At 40.9% G+C, this 20262-nt stretch overlaps 1 protein-coding gene across 4 annotated transcripts in view; it reads right to left on the bottom strand.

Annotated features, from left to right (window-relative positions):
* The window catches only part of SPSB4 (splA/ryanodine receptor domain and SOCS box containing 4), an 81923-nt gene that overhangs the window by 42945 nt on the left and 18716 nt on the right, over window positions 1–20262 (bottom strand). For all 4 annotated transcript variants that reach the window (XM_039722439.1, XM_039722438.1, XM_039722440.1 and 1 more), the window contains exon 2: window positions 15441–16297. In XM_039722439.1, the coding sequence (XP_039578373.1) occupies window positions 15441–16134 (694 nt within the window). In that variant the 5' untranslated portion in view covers window positions 16135–16297. The remainder of the gene's footprint in view (window positions 1–15440; window positions 16298–20262) is intronic.

Below are 20262 nucleotides of genomic sequence, written 5' to 3'. Positions count from 1 at the left end.
TTTTTTTAGACAGCAAAGTGTTGCTAATAGACACCCCCACTGGGACACTATGTCAGCGATGTGTTTGTTAGCAATGCTTTGGTGGAGGTGAGGCTTTCCAACAAAGGGTCACAGTAATCTCACTGACTGCCAGAAGGGTCTCCTGATGCTTCACTGCCTGCCCTCAGATTCAGCAGCAATGATGCTCCACAACCAGCCACTGAAAGCCAACTTAAACCAAAGCTTAGACTGACAGCCTTGCAAGGACACGAGGCAAAAGGCAGCTTTTGTCCCATGCCAAACAACGCTTCAAGGATCTATCATGGAAACGTGAGTGTCCAGCTGTATCCAGAAACAAGGCAGGGCAGACTGGTGTCAGTCACCAAATGTTTATGATATAAATACACCATCTCTAAAAGGAATCAGTCCACACACAGTGTAAGCAGACCACAAAGGGTAGATTTGCCCTAAGTCAGAGAAAACTCACCTCAGGTAAGCCATTTCAAGGATCCCTATCAGCAATTTTAGCAATAGCTGTTTTTCCCTGTTTTTTCAGTACAACTCCTATTTCAGATACTGTACCAGTTACGTGATCAGTGCCAACAGAACTCTTATAAAGCTGTGTCTAATGAAGTCAATGTAAAATTAGTCAGGAAGCAGCATTTGCTTCCTTTGCTATGCTGAAGCACCAGTGCTGGGTTTAAATTAACAACTGATTTTTAGCACAGGCTTAATAAGGCACTTCATTCTAAACAGAATATTTTCCCTCTTCACAGGTGAGGCTGTTTCTACTTTCTGCAGCGAGAGAGAAGGCAAAGGATCTGCATCCTTTCTTCACCAGGGGAGGTTATACATTTACAGTGAGTTTGTGATGACCAGCTCTGAATGAACAGCTGGTGAGTAGCCATAAGGATACCTGCAAACAAATGCACAGCTTCCTTTTAGGTCTAAAGGTTACCTAAATATGAACAGATGCCCATATTCAGCTCAAGAAAAAAGAATTAACTTCACTACCAAGCAACAGCAGGAATTCTGCCATGGTCTAATCTTTATTGAGGGCAGTTTTTAGGCTTACCTATAATAATCCATTTTAAGCTGTTTCCATTTTAAGTGGTTAAAACTATTTTATAAACTGTGTCTGACAAAAACTTGTTTTCAGTCTCCTGGAAATATTTTAAGCATTTACTCGGTAATAGAAAACACATGTGACAAACAGAATATCAAATAATTCTAGCAGCAGTATTTCCATATTTTATTTTCATCTTATTCATAGAGGTGAAGTGGAAATGAAATTCACCTTACATGACCAGACAAACCTGTAATCCCTGCTGCAACTCCTGCAGCAGCTTTAGTGCTCTTCAGAAATACTTGACATTTTACTAAATATCACGTTACCCTGTCTCTCCTGTCAGAGATCACAGATTCCCTTCTGTTACCTTTTGGTGTTTCAAAAAACATATTGCTAAATCTTTTATTTGTTTTAATATATGAGGAAGCACCATATAAAATTTCAACTTTTTTTTATAAGCAGATAATTTTATGATAGCTTGCCTGGGGCTCTTTTGTTTTCCCTTTTACTACACTTCCTGTGCTGGAGGACGTAACTGAACTGCATGTCCAACAAATAGCAGCAGATCCTTCATGAATATATTTCATTCCTTTTCAAGCCCATTTATACTTTTGATTTTCACTTAATCTCAGTGCAATAATTTATTGGGCTGATTTTTTCAATATATATATTTTTTCTTTTTTTTAGATAAGCCTCTTTGTATTTTGTTGGAACATCTCCATCATCAGATTTTGACACAGAACCTTCCACAGTCAGTGTTTTCTGTGCCATTTATGAATGCACAGACATTTTTTTTATATTCTCTGCAGTTATTTTTCAGGCTGAAGAGTTAAGCCAAAACAAATCAAGAGAGGTGTTTTGTCACATAACACATATGCAAGCTGCCACAACGTGCTCTGGATGCAAAAATCTTACACAGCTCCACAGAAGAAGAGCAGAGCTTTTAGGAAAGTAACTATTAAGGGTTACTAAACACATATCCATCTGATAAAGTATGAAATCCAGATGATTACAGGCTGGGGGATCAGCGCTGACATGGAGCTTCAGAGGAATCAGCGCAATAAAGGGCTCACTCTCTCTCCAACCTTACCCAGCTCCCACGCTGTCCCTTGGCCAGCTAGTAATTGTTGCTGTTGAGGACTGGATGCAGATGTAGGTGGGCTATTGGTCAGATTCTGGTTTATTTATTCTTTCCTTCTGCAGAAGCCATGCTTCTCTTCCTATTCAGCCTATTAATTTTTAGTATCTATTTAGTTTAGTATTTATTTACATATTTTAGCATCTGGGGAGAAGGGGTAGCAGAGGGCAGGTATGGATAAGAGCACGCAGTAATCAAGACACAAGCTGGCCACACCAACATCACCAGTTCCTGCTCTGTCCCAATTCACAACATCACATTCACCCCGTGGGTCACTCATTAGTGACATTTTCATCATATGATGCACAGTGTCACCAGGATCTCTTTCCAGGTGGCAACAGTTCATCGTGCACAGAACTCCTCACACACCTCACAGAAGGAGATTTGTTCCCCTCACCCCATCCTGTTACACATTACTGGGCACATAACATCACCAAACCCCACCTACTTTTTTACTGTCAAGTTAATTACTACAAGACTCTGCTCAGAGTCCTGTGTTTAGATTATCTACCTGGAAAGACTGTGTCCAAATTACTTCACCTTATTTTCCAATTCATTGTTACTGTACTGAGCAGAGTAGATCCCAGCAGGGATCCTACTAATATGCTCCTCCCAACTTAGAACCTGACCATTTGCTCATCTTTTCTTGCCTGTTTTTAAAGAAGGTCCCCAAAAGAACTGCTCAACTTCACCAACACAGAAGTTTTTCAGGAGGGATTCTTCCATTAGGTTCTCTGAAGTATTTGAAATTTCATAGCTATTGGACTGCCCTTACTCCCACACGTTCCCACCTTCAGACAACTAAAAAGCAAGACACTCCTTTCCACGAAATAATCATCATATATATTCACCTGTCTGATCATACTATCCTTTGTTACAGTTTCTAATATCAAAAAGCCCAAATTCTTGTTGGATTTTCAACTTAATCTTTATCTGAACACTAGATCTCCAGCCCGGATCAATGGAAGCACAAACTAGATGAGGCATCCTCTGTAATGGACTCTATTGTACATAATGTGGACTCGATAATTGAAAATATACGTGTTTTCTCAACTGGAACATCTAGATAAATACAAAAGCAATGCCAAAGTAAGTCTGAGGTGTCAACAGGAGAGATGTGAGAATTGCTGTAGCCTGAACACAAAAGGCCAGATAAGGACTGCAGAGTCACCACAAAAAGCCAAAAGAGATGCTGCACACCAGCAAACCCCGGCCAGGGCAGGAAATGCCTCCAGGGACACTACACTTAATGACTGTCTCTCCTAACATACTTCAGGGCAGAATCGCTGTCAGCCTAATTAAAACCAGAAATCATTTACTGCTCCTTGTTTTTCCCTTTGAGGCAGGAAACGACTGGAGACCGCTGGCAGAAGCGCCCCAGGAGGCACTGAATTCCCTGCTACAATTACCTGGCAAAAAGAGCAGTAACATCTTTGGAGACTGCTGTCTGCACCACACAATTACGTGTTCAATAAAGGATTTGGTTTCACTTTTCCAAAAATAGCCGAATGTGTTCTATGAGAATTTGAAGAAAGGCCCTAAAATGGATAAAAACTACATACACACACACATATATATAGATCTGAAATATATGTGCCATTCATCTTGGATGGCCCATTTGGCACACAGATAGTTTGGCTCTGTCTGTAGAAGCTTATTTTTAAAATTATCATGTGGCCAAATGTGGAGGTTATTATCTAAAAAAACCCTGCAGATATAGATCTGAAAAATTGCAGATCTAATCCTGCTTAATCCAGAACACTTCATTCTTTGGATGTGTCATGTAATACAGAACATCAGCCCTTCTGTGAAAAGGCTCCCTTTGCTCACTCATTTACTGCAGTCCAAGTAGAACAGAGTAAGAACTGTTAAACAAAACCAAAGAGCCCCTAAAAACTCCTGTGACTGCAACTAACTTGGAGAGAGAAACAGAAGAACAGGTCTTTCAAAGCAGTGGCAGCAAGAAGATCCAGAAGGGCCTTTATTCAGTACCTCCCCTTCTACCACCTGAAAATCCATCCTCCTTATTCTGCAAGGTTAAAGGAGTTCTCTACAATTGAATCAGCTTTATCAAGATTTTCCACATTAAACAAGACTAGTGACTTGACAGACAAAGAAAATACTTATTTTTTTAAAAAAACCACAAGAATTTTAGAGTTTGTTCAGGGGATCAAGTAAAATCTAGTTGCGTTCAAGACACATCTAGACAGCTTTGCACAATTGCACTTGTATAATTCACGTGGTTTCAATTCAATTTCTTCAAAGATAATTTTTCACATTTTAGCTCAAAAGACTATTTTAAAATACTGTAGAGTTTGTTCAGGGGATCAAGTAAAATCTAGTTGTGTTCAAGACATATCTAGACAGCTTTGCACAATTGTACTTGTATAATTCACTTGGTTTCAATTCAATTTCTTCAAAGTTCTTCAAAGGTAATTTTTCGCATTTTAGCTCAAAAGACTGTTTTAAAATACTGATTTTGCAAAACAGCTGGCAGAATCAGCTGATCAGAGCCCATTTTCCAAATCTGTGTGAATAGAGACAATATAATTTGCAGATTAAGGAAAGGAAAGAATGAGTAAAAGACAGCTTACAGCTGTACACTCAAAGGAGGACACCAAAGCACTCTTCTTCCCCAAATCCTAAAAAAATGTGTCATCAGACTTCCTGCAGAGAAACTAGAGAAACAGTATTGCCCACATGCTCACTAAAAGGAGACACTCCTCTGTCTCCAGCTAAAGCAGAGAAGACTTTCTTGCACAAGGAGACAGCATCTCCCAGCAGCCAGTGGATTTCAGAGGAGCACACAGCATTACAGAGCTCCACAGAAGATCAGAACATTACTGTCAGATTAGCATTGGGAAATGGATTTACCATCTGCCTTTTTGGCTCAAAATCTTAATCCTAAAAGCCTGAAAAACAAAGTTTTTTTACACTTGTGTGTTCTTGTATTTGCTGTATAAATGTGGTTTTCTTCTTTTCGTAGTACTGAGCAATGTCCCAAGCAGACAGAACACTGGGTTTTCATTTCCACCTGCTCCAAGAGCAGCTCCAACCAAACACCTCCTTTAATGCATTACTTCATTAGCTAATACTGCATAGTTAGCCAAAAGGTCTAGTTTAAAAGCCTAATCTCTTTTTTAAAAATCACCACTGCAACAGCAATTGTGTACTGAGAACAAAACAAGAAGATGCTAAAATTGATAGGGTTTTGGGTCTACAGCTTATCCTGCTTATAAGGGTAGCTAAACATACATCAGGGGAAAATAGCAAACAATGCCATTTGTTATTCTAAGGAACTGTCAGTGATGGGAAAACAAATAGTTCTACAAAATTGTTTGTTATTTTCTACCTAGGAAAGCAAACCTTTTTCCTATTTAACATAACATGCCTACTGAAACAATTTAAGATGCCTTATAAAGCAAACAAGTAACTTAGAGTAATTTGCTGTTAAACCAAAATTACAGTGATTCACAATCATGGGGAATAAGTGATTCAGTGTACCATGGTAAAAGTGACCCTTAGATTTTATGTTCACATTTCATATACAAAACATTTCTTGGTATATTGCCATTTTAAGGAAGTTTCTCTCAGCACAATAATCTGGGGAACAGAAAGCATATGGTGGTTCCAGCTGATGAGAAGTTCCTTGGAGCTGTGGCATTTGACCTGGACTCTGCTGTGGCTGCTGAGAGAGCCATTCTCCACCACAGTAAAATGGCTCCTCTTGCTCTAGAGCAGCATGGACTGAGGGTCTGCTTCCCCCTCTAGGAGAGAACCTCTGACAGCAGCCAAAGTGCCAGACACCCCTCCCCAAACTGTTTTTTCTGTAGTAGTCAATTCCTGGCCAATTCCTCCTGCAGCTCCTTCTCTGCAGAGCTGTCACCACTAACTGCTGCTGTGTGCAGCACCTCACATCAACCAGCCAGGAGCTGAGACATCAAGAGCCACAGAAGTACAGAACTGCTGCCCTGTGGCCAGGGAAGCTGCTGAAAGCATCACCCCCTCTGGTACCAAGTCCAAACCATCCTGGTTTGTTCCTCCTCTGTTCTGTTTTAAAGACAAACTTATTTTCATGAACATTTTAAGATTGTAGACTATGTATGCATTATATATTAAAGGTGTTTGGAAAAAACGGGCCAGAGGAAGTCTGGAACTTCCTCTGCAGAAGTGATTTAGGAAAAAAAATTACATTCTCAGGAAGCTGCTGCTTGCATACACATGCTGTCCAGTTAACAGTTGCATTTCAGAGAAGTTATCAGAGTTTCATATCAGAAATGCTGCTGGGGATGATGCTAAAAGGCTGGAACTCCAGAGTTTCAAGTACATCAAGTTACATGCAGGATTCTGAAAACATTTGCATCACAGATGATTTTGTTTTTGTTTTATTCTTGAAATGAAATTATAAAATGCCTTGAACATCTTCCTGATGATCAGCTCTACCTGGAAGTTTAGCAAATTGTTTTAGAGGACACAAGATCTATAATGTGGAAGTAACAGATTTAAATTTACAGTAAGTGCAGAAAACTGGGGGGGAAAAAATTTAAAAACTTGTAAAAGTTTATCAGAAATGAAGAATAGGTCACTCAAAAATATGCAGGGTTAATTTAGCCTCTCAGATCCAGAAATATTAACAGTTCACTTATTTCTACTCAAATTGAAAACTCCAGTCATAAAGCCATGAATGACAAAAAAATCCTGGGAGATGCCAGTAGTTATCACAGTGATTCCTGTGAAGTTCATACTAAAAACACAGAGAACATATGTCAGTTTCTTTGACTTATACAGGCTCTTAGCCTGTTTTACAAGAAAGTAACAAGCAGCTACAAGCAGTGGCCAGGAAAGCTCAGCATGGCTGTGCTTCACATCATACAGCTGAGGGCTGGACTCAGAGCTCCTGCCAGAAAAAGTGGTGATGAAAGCAAAGAAAGTACAGGAGGGATGTCTGGCCATTCAGGAGCTTGCACAGTCCTGACCTTTCTTTTCCATGTGCTACTTGGCTTACTACATCAAGGCTTATTTCCTGTCAAAATCTCGGCATCTTTTTTTTAACCCTCTTTCCAGACTTGTCTGCCTTCTCTCTTCCTCTTAAGCACTAGTGCCTTCTTCACATTTGCTCTTTCAAGTACATCTTTCTAGATTTTGCTGGCACTTCTCACTTTTTTCCTGGCTTTCCCCCCTTCTTTGCCACACATTTCATTCTGTTGCTTGTGCCACAGGTCTCTCCTATCTTCATTCTTTGCACACTACAGCCCTTTGGCCAATGTCCCCACAACTCTTAACTTTCAAATCTCAATCTAAATGAAAAGTGAAGCACTTGTGAGAGCATTCCCTTCCCAAACCAAGAAAATACCACTGAAGCTGGTTTGTCAGTGCAAGCCCAAGCCCCAGGTGAAGCCATCCCTCCTTTCCCAAACATGCCATGAACAAATTACTCAGAAGTACAAAAGGATTGGCTGTAACCAAATACTAACGTACACTTAATGGAGTGCAGATTTTGCAGGATGTTTAAAGTTTCCCCTCTGATCTCTCTGAACTTTGGCCTCCATTTGTTTATACAGGCAGAGGCCAGCAGGTCATACCACTAAAATCAGCAAATTGTTTACACATATGGCAAGCATGCATGCAGCAGGGCTGGAGTCAGGGCTACAACACAGCACATTAAAGCAACTGCTGTAGTTAAAACAACAAAGATAGAGTGAGTCCACACGTGATGAGGAGGCCTTCCAGTGCAGTGAAACTCAGTATGAACCAAGAAATTAAATGGTATTTCTTCTGGAGCCAAGGCACACATTCCACACCAACCTAACTCAAGTCACTTACCCCAACATTACTTGTTTCACGAGAAGTGGGAGCCTTTGACATCACCAGTGTCAAAACATAACAAAACTTTTAAGTGCATGAGCTAATTCATCGGGTGGCAGTTAATGCTGCAAATAATAGAAAAGCTCAAAAAGCAAGGCTGGAAGAGAAGCAACCACTGACAAAACACAAACCCCAAACACACTGCCTGGCTGTGGTTGTTTGAGCAGCAGGTTCTAAACAAACCAAATTCCTAAGCCTTTAAAAATAATTTTCACTTTCATAAAGATATTTTTTAAAGTGTCTTCAAAATATATTTTACATAATACAAATCACTTGAAAATTAGGAGTTTTCAGAAGCATAAAGCATTTCAGTTTTGAACAAATGAACAGGGTATTAGTATAACCCCACATTCTGTTTTTTTCTGATGGACAGAGAAATGTATTTTTGAGAGCAATTACAGGATCATGCATAAGAGAATACCAAAATATGAAAGGTAAACACTACAAGAAATGAGGGAACACAGCAGGATCTGAAAGAAATTAATCACTTTGTCTTGCTCAGATAAACTGTAGCTGTCAAACTTGCTGAAACCAGAGGAGGAAGTAGATTTTTTTAGCTTCAAGACACTGTCTCAAAGCTTTGTGGCCTACTCAGTTACACAGTGAATAGACATGTGGCACACGCAAGAATATTATTAACTTTTCTAGTTACTTTTACTGAAATGCAGAAGCACCATGTCTTTAAATGTCATGTCTGAACAACACACGCAGAAAGGGAGTTCCCATTTCCAACAGGGGGACAGCACGCTGTAAAAATTGAAGTGTCTACTGTGAGAAATACAACTGTCAAACAAAATTGCATTATGAGCAAAGTAGGTAACATTAAAAATTACATTTTGGTTTAATAAAAACAATTTCTCTGGAATAAGGCAATTTTTTTGGTCAACCAGTGATAAGAAATTGGTAGAGAGACAGAGCTAATACGAACCTTCATTAAAAAAAAATTTTTTAAAAAAGGAAGAGAAAGGAAAGGGGAAGCCAACCCAGTCCAAAGACATCCCACGTCTGGAAGTTCATTACTTTCAGGAAGAAATGTTCACAGAAGGCAGGGATATACTCTTATATTGCTATTCATTATATGAATTTGACACATACATGAAAATTGAATGTGCTGTCTTAAGCACAACGATGGAAAATACAGGTATAAGTTTGACTAACTGCTCTGAGCTTACATTGGAAATTACCAACAGAAGTTCTCTTTATAGTATCATCATTTTATCTTCTGTATTTAATCACCAACTAACATTCAATCAACTGAAAACATCTTCTCAGTGCTTGTACATGAAGTTAAATTCTGTCAATAACTTCCAGCATCTCCTCTGCCTCAACCCTGAGTGAGCCCCAGCACTGAAGACTGCAATGTCCCATCTCACACTTCTAGCATTGGAGGGTTTTCAGCAAAAATCAGGTTTGATAACAGACTGGAAGACAGATTTGATCATCAGTCCCCACCCAAACAGTTTAAAGTAAAAGACTGAAGGTATATTGCCAAAGCAGATGAGGGGGAGCTTTGATCCAGTGCTGTCCTGCTAGCAGGGCAGGGCTTTTCTGCTCTTATCTTCAAAGGGCAACACAAACCTGAACCTGAGAACACAAGAACTGTCTTGCTCTGGGGGTTTCCACACTGGCTGGCTGGGGAAATACAGAATACACCAACTCATGGACACACAGGGCTGGGGAGGAAAGAGTCGAGGAAAAAGTGGGTACAAAAGGATGACTTGCAGCTGAACCTACCACCTTTTAGCAGAATGAAACATTATCTCCAGAAAGTGGGATAAGGCTGCCCTGCTCAGAATTACAGCAGCAAAAAAATAAATCCCATTCTGCTGTTTGCCAGCTTCCAAGTACTTCACAGCCTCAGCATTATTTCCACACAGTGTTACTGCTAGGGCAGCTTTATTCTCCTGTACACGAAGCACCAGCACTACTTTCAGCAGAACCACCTGCAGAGCACAGCAGCATCTCTGGACCTGCTCATTTTCAGGCCCACTGCCTGTCAATTTACCATAAAAAAATATGAATTTTGCCATAATATGAAGACTGGTATATGAACTCATGAGCCAATTAGAGTGGAATTTTCTGTGAGCTCAAACTGCAAATCAGTTTGTTTAAATGCTTCTGTAGTAGAGAAGCTACACTGGATTTAGGAGAAAGAGGCCATCTGCAAAAAGAGCTTGTAATTACAGAAGGGTGGAAACTTCCATGGCTAGAGAGACAAAGGAGTATCTTAAGGAGAAATGTAACTTAGGAGGAAACATGTATGAAACAGAAAACAGTCAAAATTTAAAAAGCACATGCATTTTTGGCAATAAAATAAATATTTCACTCAATGACAGAAGCATCCTGTTTGTCATGAAACTCAGATTTACAGTCTACAATTCCCAAAAGCAATACAGATAGAGCAAATCCAAAAATAATAATCTTTTACACATTTCCACTTCTAATACTCACCTGTGAGAATTAATTCACATTGCTTAGCAATTCCATCATCATAGCTCAAGCAAATTCATAAAAGAATGAAGCAAGGCTATCAAGTTGCTATTGTAGTGTAGTAAGTACAATGTTCACTATCGTGTATATTGTATTATAGTGTATAATAGTATTCACAATAGTTACACATTAGTGTAACGTGTTCAATCTTGAGAAGAGAGTTGTAGTCACTGCTCTTCAAGGCTCTTATTTCTTAAAAAGAGGATACATGGGAAATCAGTGCAAACATGATCAGAACACATTATCAAGTATTTTTTCCTTAAAACTGCAGATTTGGCAGTTGCAATAGCACTTTTATAAACCAGAGAGGGAAGAACAAACACTAGGTATGTCAGGATGCAAAGAATCCACAGCCCAGCTGTGCACTACTGATGGCTGTTCTTAGCCTTGGGAACTACTGAGCTTGAAAGAAAACATCCCAGCACCTTATGTGCTAGGCAAATGATAACTGGATCCCTTGCTAATAAACAAATTAAACAAGACTGCAAGGAAAAAAGAAACCAAATCCACAAATAACTCCCAAACCATAAAATCAAAAAACTTGCTAACTGTAAAGACCCCACAAGCCAGAACTTCTGCAGCTGTGTCAGCAGGCAGAGAGGATGTGCACTGGGCCCCCTCCTCCCTCCATACACAAGAACCCCCAGATCCTCCCTGGAGCTGCAAGTGCCCCAGCAGCCAAGAGAGGCAGGAGCCACAGGGATCATCACCCTTTCCCCAGGCAACCCAGGATGCAGGAATGTGATCTCCCGTTCCTGGGCCAGTTCACACACAGCAGCATGTACTGACCCATAACTCCCTGAACTCAGCCAGCTTGCAGAGTGAGCAGGCTACTGGCACACAAAAACAGGAGCCAAAATTTCTGTTTGGATGATCTTTAGTCCACTTATTGCTTCAGGGTAGCTACATTCAAAGAATATACTTGGAATAACACTTCTGTTTCGTTTGGGTATATAACTAGAGATGTTAAAGGCAGGGGATCTGTTGCATGGCAGGGCTCAGCAGCTGCTGATATGGCCCAGGGACCCTTGCTGGTGAGGGCCAGATCCTGCAAGAACAAATACAAACAGGTACAGACAAATGTTTTCCATAAATTATATTTGTAAGTAAAGTCTGCTCTTCTGAGACAAATGCTTCCAGCTTCTTGAGCTCAACAATTATTTTCAGAATTGTGTAAGGACTATGGCAGGTTTAGTGCAAGAACTGCAATGAGTTCAGTTTACCTACTCAATGACCAAGTTTTCCATCACAGGTTTGTTATATTGATTGTCCTCCCAATGCTTTGTTTAAACACTAATAGATCAGTCATGATCTGCAATGTACATTTACACAGAAGTGTTTTGCTATTTCTGTTTCAGTCTATAAATAGTCTCCAGGACTCCTCATCAGACACCAGATATAAACAGACCAGCTTTTTGTAAACAAGCACATACCCTGATCTGAAAAGTAACATTTACTGCTTTTATGTTATTTGTGGTTTCTAATTATTGTAATAGGCCGTAAGTCAGAAGACTGATGCAAAATTCTGTCTTCTGTCCAGCTTAGGAACTGGGCAAGCAGCAGTGTGCTAGGTACTGATAGCATTTCATCAAAGGAGTTTGTGCTGGGAAGAACTCAATGTACTTATTATGAGCACTCTCTGTCTTGTCCCTCTGCCTTTCCTCCCAAACCCTGAAAACATTTGCAACTCCAATTTTCTCAAAATAAAAAAGGGAAAAAATGTCTTGTGTAAAGTCACAGATCATGTGATGTTCAAGGTGGTTTCTGAAACAGAATACTGTGGGTACCAGATGCAGCTGGCAGAAGTACGACTGATTTTAATTACAGCATTATTCTAGGAGCAATATCCAGAGTCCAGAGGGCACACAGGTCCTTGATCTTTGACCTGCAGCCTTATCCTCCTGTGAATCTGCCATCCCTGCAGTAATTAACACACTTGGAAGTCTGCATCATCTGTGACGTACTTTAAGTTCACTGCAGCTGCATGAAAGCCATAATCTGAGCCTTTCACTCTTCCATTCCTGCAAGCCTTTCACTCTCTGCCAAGCAACTGAAATACACGGCCCTTTAAAGTATTCAGAGGTCTTCAATTTAAGCAGCAAGTATTGAAAACACTAGAAATCCCTGCCGTGGAGGTCTCCTTTTGCCCTGCAGGACTCCACACAAACAACCATCCCAAGCTGTGGTTTGCATTCTAAACAGCAGCAATCAATCACTGAATAGAGAGTTACGAGGTCCTGTTTGACGGCAGCTTCAAGACCAGCCAAGTTACTATGGGCAGATCTACCAAAAGCTGCACTCAGGAGCACAAATACTTCCAGGGAACTGGGGGGAAGAAAGATTAAGGGGAAAAAAGAGAGGGAAAAAGAAGAGCTAACTGGTAAGGTTAAAGAGGAATCAAACAGCAACAACTCCCCACATACATATATGTTCGAATGTATTCAAATTTGTGAACACAACTGTTCTTCAATACCTGCTCTGATTTTCACAAGAACAAGCAATTATAAAAACCTGCAATCAAAAGTGCCCTGAGAGCAAGCATAGGGAGTGCCACAGCCAAACTTGTACTGTTGCACAAGGGCTGGCTGGATAGAAACACCTTTAGTAGAAAAGGGACAGTGTTTGCTCTGGAGCACCAGCTAAACAAGCTCACTTGGTTTCTTGAATGCTGTTTTTGTTTCAGGACAGTAGTGGATCAGTGAATATGTGGTAACAAATGATGTGATTCCAGGATGTCAAACTGTCCCACAGCAAAGTGGCTTAAACTTCCTCTTCACATGATCAGATTAACACTCCGGCCTACATAAAAGTTTGGATCACAAGTTAACTTTTATCCACGGGTTCATGTGTTTAAAAATAATAGAGACTTTGACTTTCTCAGGGATAGTTTAGGAAGCTATCCTGCCTCTTCCAACAAAATTATCCCACAAGAAACCAGATGGGAAGTTTTCTCTCTGCCATCTCACAGACCACAACTATCCTTCTCCACTCAGTCCCTTTTATTTTATAATTTCTACCAAATTCATTCACATCCTCCTCCTGTGTTTTCATCTTCCTAGAGCTCCCTTGAGCAGCCTCGTGAAGGCTACAGAAGGAAAGCAGAACAATTCCTTGTGTGGACGTGATGGACCAAGCTGAGCTGTACTTTGCTTAGTTTGGCAGATATTCACAATATTATAAAAACTGCTTTTGCAAACAAATACTCAGTTTGCAAAAGTCTCTCTCCCTCACAATCCAAGAAAAAGACTGTCAGCACATCATTCTGCAATGACTGAGTAATTGCAAAATACTTAAGATCCTTGGATATTCCCCTGTATGAAAGCACTTGGGAAGCTGCCATTTAGCATCCAGCTGTAAAACCTGCAGGGCTTCTGTGGATAAAAAGTCTTTCCCCCAGAGTTTATTACAGATGTTTAGAAAAGGTAATCTTAAACAGGGTTGAATTATTTAATTTTGTTTCTACTTGGTATGTCAGATACAAGGTTAATGAGCAGAGAATTAATTTTTGACAGAAAAAAATTTAGACCACTCCATCCTAATGGAAAAGGATAGTAAATTCTTTTAGAAATCATTAATTAAAAGGCAGGTGTGGAACATTTGCTTTTACTGCCTTCATGAAAGATGAAGTTCCATTCAAAGAGCCCAAAACAACATGAAAATGTTGCTCAGTCATCTATTTTTTTCTTTTATACATATATATATATATTTGTAGCTCCTACTACGCCTCAAATAATACAGTTTTAAACAAGAACAAAGTTCCACTTGCTACCTTGTCCATTCTTTTATTCCCCAGCTTCTAGCAGCTAAGAAGCTGACAGGGAGTAGCACCCCTTCATGCTGGATCTGGCCCTCACCAGCAAGGGTCCCTGGGCCATATCAGCAGCTGCTGAGCCCTGCCATGCAACAGATCCCCTGCCTTTAACATCTCTCGTTACATCCCCAAGGAAAAAGAAGTGTTATTCCAAGTATATTCCTTGCATTTAGCTACCTTGAAGGAATAAGTGGACTAAAGATCATCCAAACAGAAATTTTGGCTCCTGTTTTTGTGTGCCAGTAGCCTGCTCACTCTTCCTGCAAGCTGGCTGAGTTCAGGGAGTTCTGAGGCAGTACATGCTCCTGTGCATGAATTGGGTGCAGACCTGGCAGAGCCCATGCCCTCCTGTGCATGGAGAACTGGACAAGACCCACTTCTGCCGGGCCACTGCTTGGGGGTCACAGCAGCAACATGCTTCTCCTTGTTACCTAACAATTTCATTAGACAGTACCCTGTTAGATCAGAAATAGCTCATGTTTATCCAAAAACCTGGATTTCTGGACAATACCTAGACAGACTACCTTCTGAAATGAACTAAGGAACACAGCTCTCTTTCAGAAAAACTGCTGAAAGTAGTATTTGATCCGAGTTTCCAGATTCTTGGGGATCCACAGCTGCTTCTGAGGGTTCTGAGAAGGCAACTACAGAAAGAAAGTTGTCTGGCCAGTCTTCAAGTATGTTTATGCACACCAAGTAAGAGTTTCCACTACTACAGGAAATTTTTACAGGATCCACAAATCCTATTTGGAAACCACAGATTTAAAACATATCCTCCAGTAAACAGCAGTTTTACTGTTAAATATACCCAGGAACTTTCTCAATATCTTTTTCTCAGCCTGTTCAGTTTCTTTGGCCATAGAATTCTTGCCATTCTGCCTGTCAAAAAAGGAGGGCATTTTTACACAATCCATACCATCATTACAAGACACAGAGGTATATTCATTGTAGGCAGTAAATATGGGGTGCATTCTCCTCACAGCTGAACCATGTGCTCCCCACAGCATACTGTCCACAGCAGAAGAAGAAAGAAAAACCCCTAGATGAGAAAAAGCAAGAGGGTAACAAACAAATGCGGTAACACTTACGGTCAAGTCCGTTGATGTATCTCATTGTAATTTCACAGTGCCCCCAAACTGCACTGACTATGGGGTAAAGTTTTTTCCCTTTTAGTCCTCTGAAGGCCACTCCAAGATACTGTCCATCGACCATGAAGCTAAGCGTCCCTTCATCCATATCCAAAACCACCAGTAAGGAGTCTGGGAGTACAAAAGACTCATCTGGTTCCAAAAAGACGGGGTACGTGACCCCGGGCTGGTTTTTACAGTTGTGGTAGAGTTTGTTGCGCCCCAGATCCCAGCCCCAGGATTCATTGTTGCTACCAACCAAGGACGTGTATCCCACTGAGTGCAGCGGCGCGTCGGCCGTGGAGACGCCCACCACGGCGTGAGTCCCCCGCTGCCTCGTGGGCCAGTGGATCTGCCACACGTGCAGGCCCCGCGTGTAGCCCACCTTGCCCCGGATGCAATCTGTGCTTTGGGCCACCGGGTGTCTGTGAAAAGTCAGTTTATCGTCCTCCTTTACGAATATATTTAACGAGCGATCTTCGTTATTCCAAGCGTGTTTGTACTGGACCTCCAGCTTGGCAGGGGGCATATCCAACAGCATGTCCAGGCGCGCGGGCTTGCAGAAATCCGGGCCTCTCAGCTCTCGTTTCACGGGTCTATAAGGGGGCTCCCTTACATCCACAGACTTTATGCTCCCTGAGATTTTCTGGCCCATTGCTTGGCTGCAGGTTTACAAAGGAGAAAGAAAAGTTGACTTTGGCCCAACGTCACCTCATGAAAGCACCGTTACACTGAGCCAGTGACCTGACAAGCTGAGTGGATTTACTCCTCCTGTTTGGAGTTTTTTAGCAGCAATGTTTTCAGAGTAAAAAATGCTCCTGAAAGAAAGCAGAAAGTTTCCAGTTAGTTTAGGAAAGCCAGTAGAAAACCCACAGCATATTTTTGAAGCGCTTCTTCTCATCCCTAGGAGCTATTTTAAACACCAGAGCTAAATTCACTCCTCCTTGTGCAGTGTCCTGCAGCGCTAGCCAGGCTGCCAGCAGGATGCGGAGCCCACCAGCGCACAGAACGCAGACAGTCATTTCCTCCAATTCATGATAGGATGCAGACATTCCTCACCTTCTGCCCTTCCACCTATTTTGTCTGGCCAAGTTCACAGCGGGCCCAAAGCAGGCAGATGCTGTTCCCCAACAACACTGACAAACTTTATGTGCTGCGGTAGCTTCACTTTCACTTGTGCTTTTGGTTGAGTCTCAGACAAATACTAGGTCAGAATCTTTTATTTCCAGACATGCTCTGTCCTGGGCCCTGGTGACAGAGACTTCAGCTTCTCTGCCCTTATTAAAACAAATGCAGCAACAGCAAATGGCAGCAAAATTTAAATGTTTCTTTTTAATTTACCCTGACATTAAATAAAAGGAGAAAACCATTAAAAAATTATCAAGATTTTTTTATGAAGGAGCTAAAAGAAAAAAAAAAAAGGAAGGAAGTAGGAAAATGCACCATGGAAGGACAAATGAAGAATGGCTGTTTCAGTTGTTTGGCAGACATTTCTAATGAGCAGCTACTGCAACTGGGGATGTTCCTAATGCTAATGGACAGCAGGCTAATCCACAGTTCCTGTATTTTAGTATTCAGCTGACCCAGAACACAGTAAGACCCGTTATGGGGAATACATTATTTTGAAATATATTATTTCTCTGCTTCCACAGACAAACAGGGCAAAAAAAAACAAACCACCAGGAAAAGCTTATCTGCAGCCTGGAATAAGTCAGAGTTGTTCACATGTTAGAGCTCAGGTAGAGTGTAGAGAAAAATCAAGAACCTCTAAAAGTACTAGAGGAGTAGAAATGAAGACAAAGTCCTATAAACTCAAATACATGATTGACATGGGATCAAACACAGTATCTGCAGCAGCAGACATACTTCTGTCCTCTAGCAAAATCAGTGACAAATCCAGGAATGCTCAAATATAGCAGAGTAGACCCACTCTGTTTATTTATTGAAAGAGTGGTGACGTGCTTCAAGAAGCAAAAAATCTCCACACCCTCAAGAGGCTGAAGAACCCAAGTGACAGATGCTTGTCATAAAATGCCAAACAGCAGATGGGTAGAAATGTTCTTGCAAAGAACATCCTGCAATATTTCTCTTGGTAAGTCAAGCCCGTGTTCTTCCTTTTAAAGAACTTTTACTCCAAACACAGTGTCCCATTCCAAAGATAATTTCTGAAAGAAGCTAAGAAACACGTATGCACAATAAAGGGAACAAAAATTTTAAGAAAAAAACCCTATAAAATTTACCATCCAACCAAGTCTGAGAAGTGAGTGAAGTCCTTTTATTACTTCCAATGGCAAATAACAAGTAAAGTATTTTCTGCATGTATTAAACACAGAAATTAAACCACATATAGTCTTCTTTTAAAAAAAACAAAAAAAAGAAGTAAAAGGTGATTTTTCAAAACCACATCATAGTTAAGTTATTACAGGAAAATATTTTCTGGTGACTGATTCCCACAAGAGCATATGCACACACATCAGTGTAAAAGAACCAACTCATTGCAACTTTTAATGTTTGAAAACAAAACAATATACGTAAGTATCCAACCCTCTCATACCACATTTGCAGGAAGACTCACAATTCACAGGAGCTCTCCATGCTGAGGTCAACTTGAATGATCCCCCTTATTCTTTTCCAAACCATGTAAGAGGAATCCAAAACTTTAAACAGCAATTACGTTTAAGCTGATGCTTCCCATTTCCAATAGTGCACAAGCACTCATGGATTGTTTCAAAACTAGGGTGACAATTTGGCCCAGCAAAGCAAGTTCAGTACTTTATTCCACACCTACAATCCCAGGAGAAATTAAATAGTAACACTAATACACACACAGGGAAGCAACAGGAGTAAGTAAATGTTGCAAGCAAACTTTCATAGGAGGATACAGGCTCAGGCATTGGGTAGGTCCTTTTTAAAAGTCATTATTTGAGCTTGAAAGGAAATGAAAAGGGAAAACGTCAGACTTTCAAAGAGAACGTCAGTGACATCTATTTGAGATTTAGCTCTACATGCCTTTGAAAATTTCTACTTTAAAGCATAAGACAATTGCCACATTCCTGTCAGGGTGCAGAGGGGAGACAGCCGGGGAAGTCCTCAGTGCATCCTGCTGTATCACTTCCTGATCACATGAGAAACTAAACTTGGCACAGATGTTTGCCTGGCAAATCACCAAGAAATTATAAACACTGAATTGACTCACTTGGCAAGCCACAGACATTCTTCCTCATGTGCCCCAAACTGTAACATAAATAGGCTGCTAATAGATAGATCAGTAAATTCAGAGGAGTAAAATGCATCATTATGAGCACCTTGATATACACACAACTGTGCCTGCACTCTGGGATGTCCTCAGTAAGTACTTTAATTTGAAACTGTACCTTACAATATTAAGTCTTTCATCAATCTACGAATATTACCACATAAATTAATTAGATAATTAAATATTTTGCCAAATAGCTTTGCACAGACATAGCATAGAACAACAGTGGAAAAAAATCTCACAATTAGGCAGTTCTGGTTGCTGGAGCTCAGTAGTAGCTGACATGAAGACTTCATGTGAGAAGCAGCCTTGCCTCCCAACCTAGGCAGCAGCAATGTGAGCTCCACGGGGAGCAACTCATCCATAAAGTCCTCCTGGCAGCTCACAACAGTCCCCGTAGGTACTTGCAGGAGCAATGTGTCTCAAAAGCCAGATCATCCATGGCCTTGCCTGTGTCCTGTCCTTTTACACCAAGCAGATGGCAGAGACCCAGCTGAGGCACGGCACAGCAGGGAAGCACCACTGTGCCCTCCACTATCAGCAGCTGCTGCTGGAGGGACACAGCTCACCAAGGCTCAGCCTGTCTTCACCAGCAAAATCCTCCCTACTTCCACAGGTCACACACTGGCAGCACAGAAGCCTCAGGAAAGTCACTCTTGCCCCACCTGCCATGGGGATCTGCAGGCAGCTTCTCCTCACACCAGCAGCTGTGGGAAAGCCGCGCACACTCACATGGAGAGAAGGGCAGTGACAAACAATTCATGTGACAAAGGTACCCCAGACCTGCTTCTGTCTGCAGCACGGGGTGAATACACCACACAGCATTACCAAAAGCTGTGGGTCAGGGACAAAAGATTATTCCTGTCAGACTCATTAGTGTTCAACCCACTTACAGAAATATTTGGTTGTAAAACCTTCTCACCATCTCCTGAGTTAATAGAAACCTGTCAAAGCACAGTGTCATTCAACTGCTCTTTTTGCAATCTTACACCTTCTACAGAAACTTAGATTTCCTTGCCTAATCTTCTTACCAGATACACAAATATTCAGAAATAGAAAGAACATAAAATTTCACTGTATAGCTTTGCTTTGAAGGTTTTCCCAAGTCTTTGCTCTTCCCATAATTTCAAACCACCACAGGAGTTAAAAAACAATGAACAGTTTGAAACTGGCTTAATATATGACCTCTCCATTACACTGGTTTAGTGAATTTCACCACTTATCCCTGTGTGAGAAGACTGCTGGTCTTTGCAGCCTAAATAATTTCTGTCTCACAGTTTCCCATTTATGCTGAGCTTTGTCAGGCTACCATGATTAGAGTAAATGTACTGTACAGGAACAATACAACTCCAAACAGGAAAAGCGTGTCAATGTCACTTAGCAGTGTCTTCTTCATTCAGACTGCTAAAATATTTAGGGAAATCATTCACAATAAAACCACAAATTACACTGACTACATAAAGCCTTGCTGGGACATCACTTTGCTGTAATTAAATAGGGTACGTTTCTTAAGTTTGATATGTTGGC

Source organism: Passer montanus, unplaced genomic scaffold (assembly GCF_014805655.1).
Source record: "Passer montanus isolate IOZ18808 unplaced genomic scaffold, ASM1480565v1 scaffold48, whole genome shotgun sequence".
NCBI lineage: Eukaryota > Metazoa > Chordata > Aves > Passeriformes > Passeridae > Passer > Passer montanus.
Note: the sequence above shows the minus strand (reverse complement) of the source record. Positions and strands in the feature narration are given on the sequence as shown.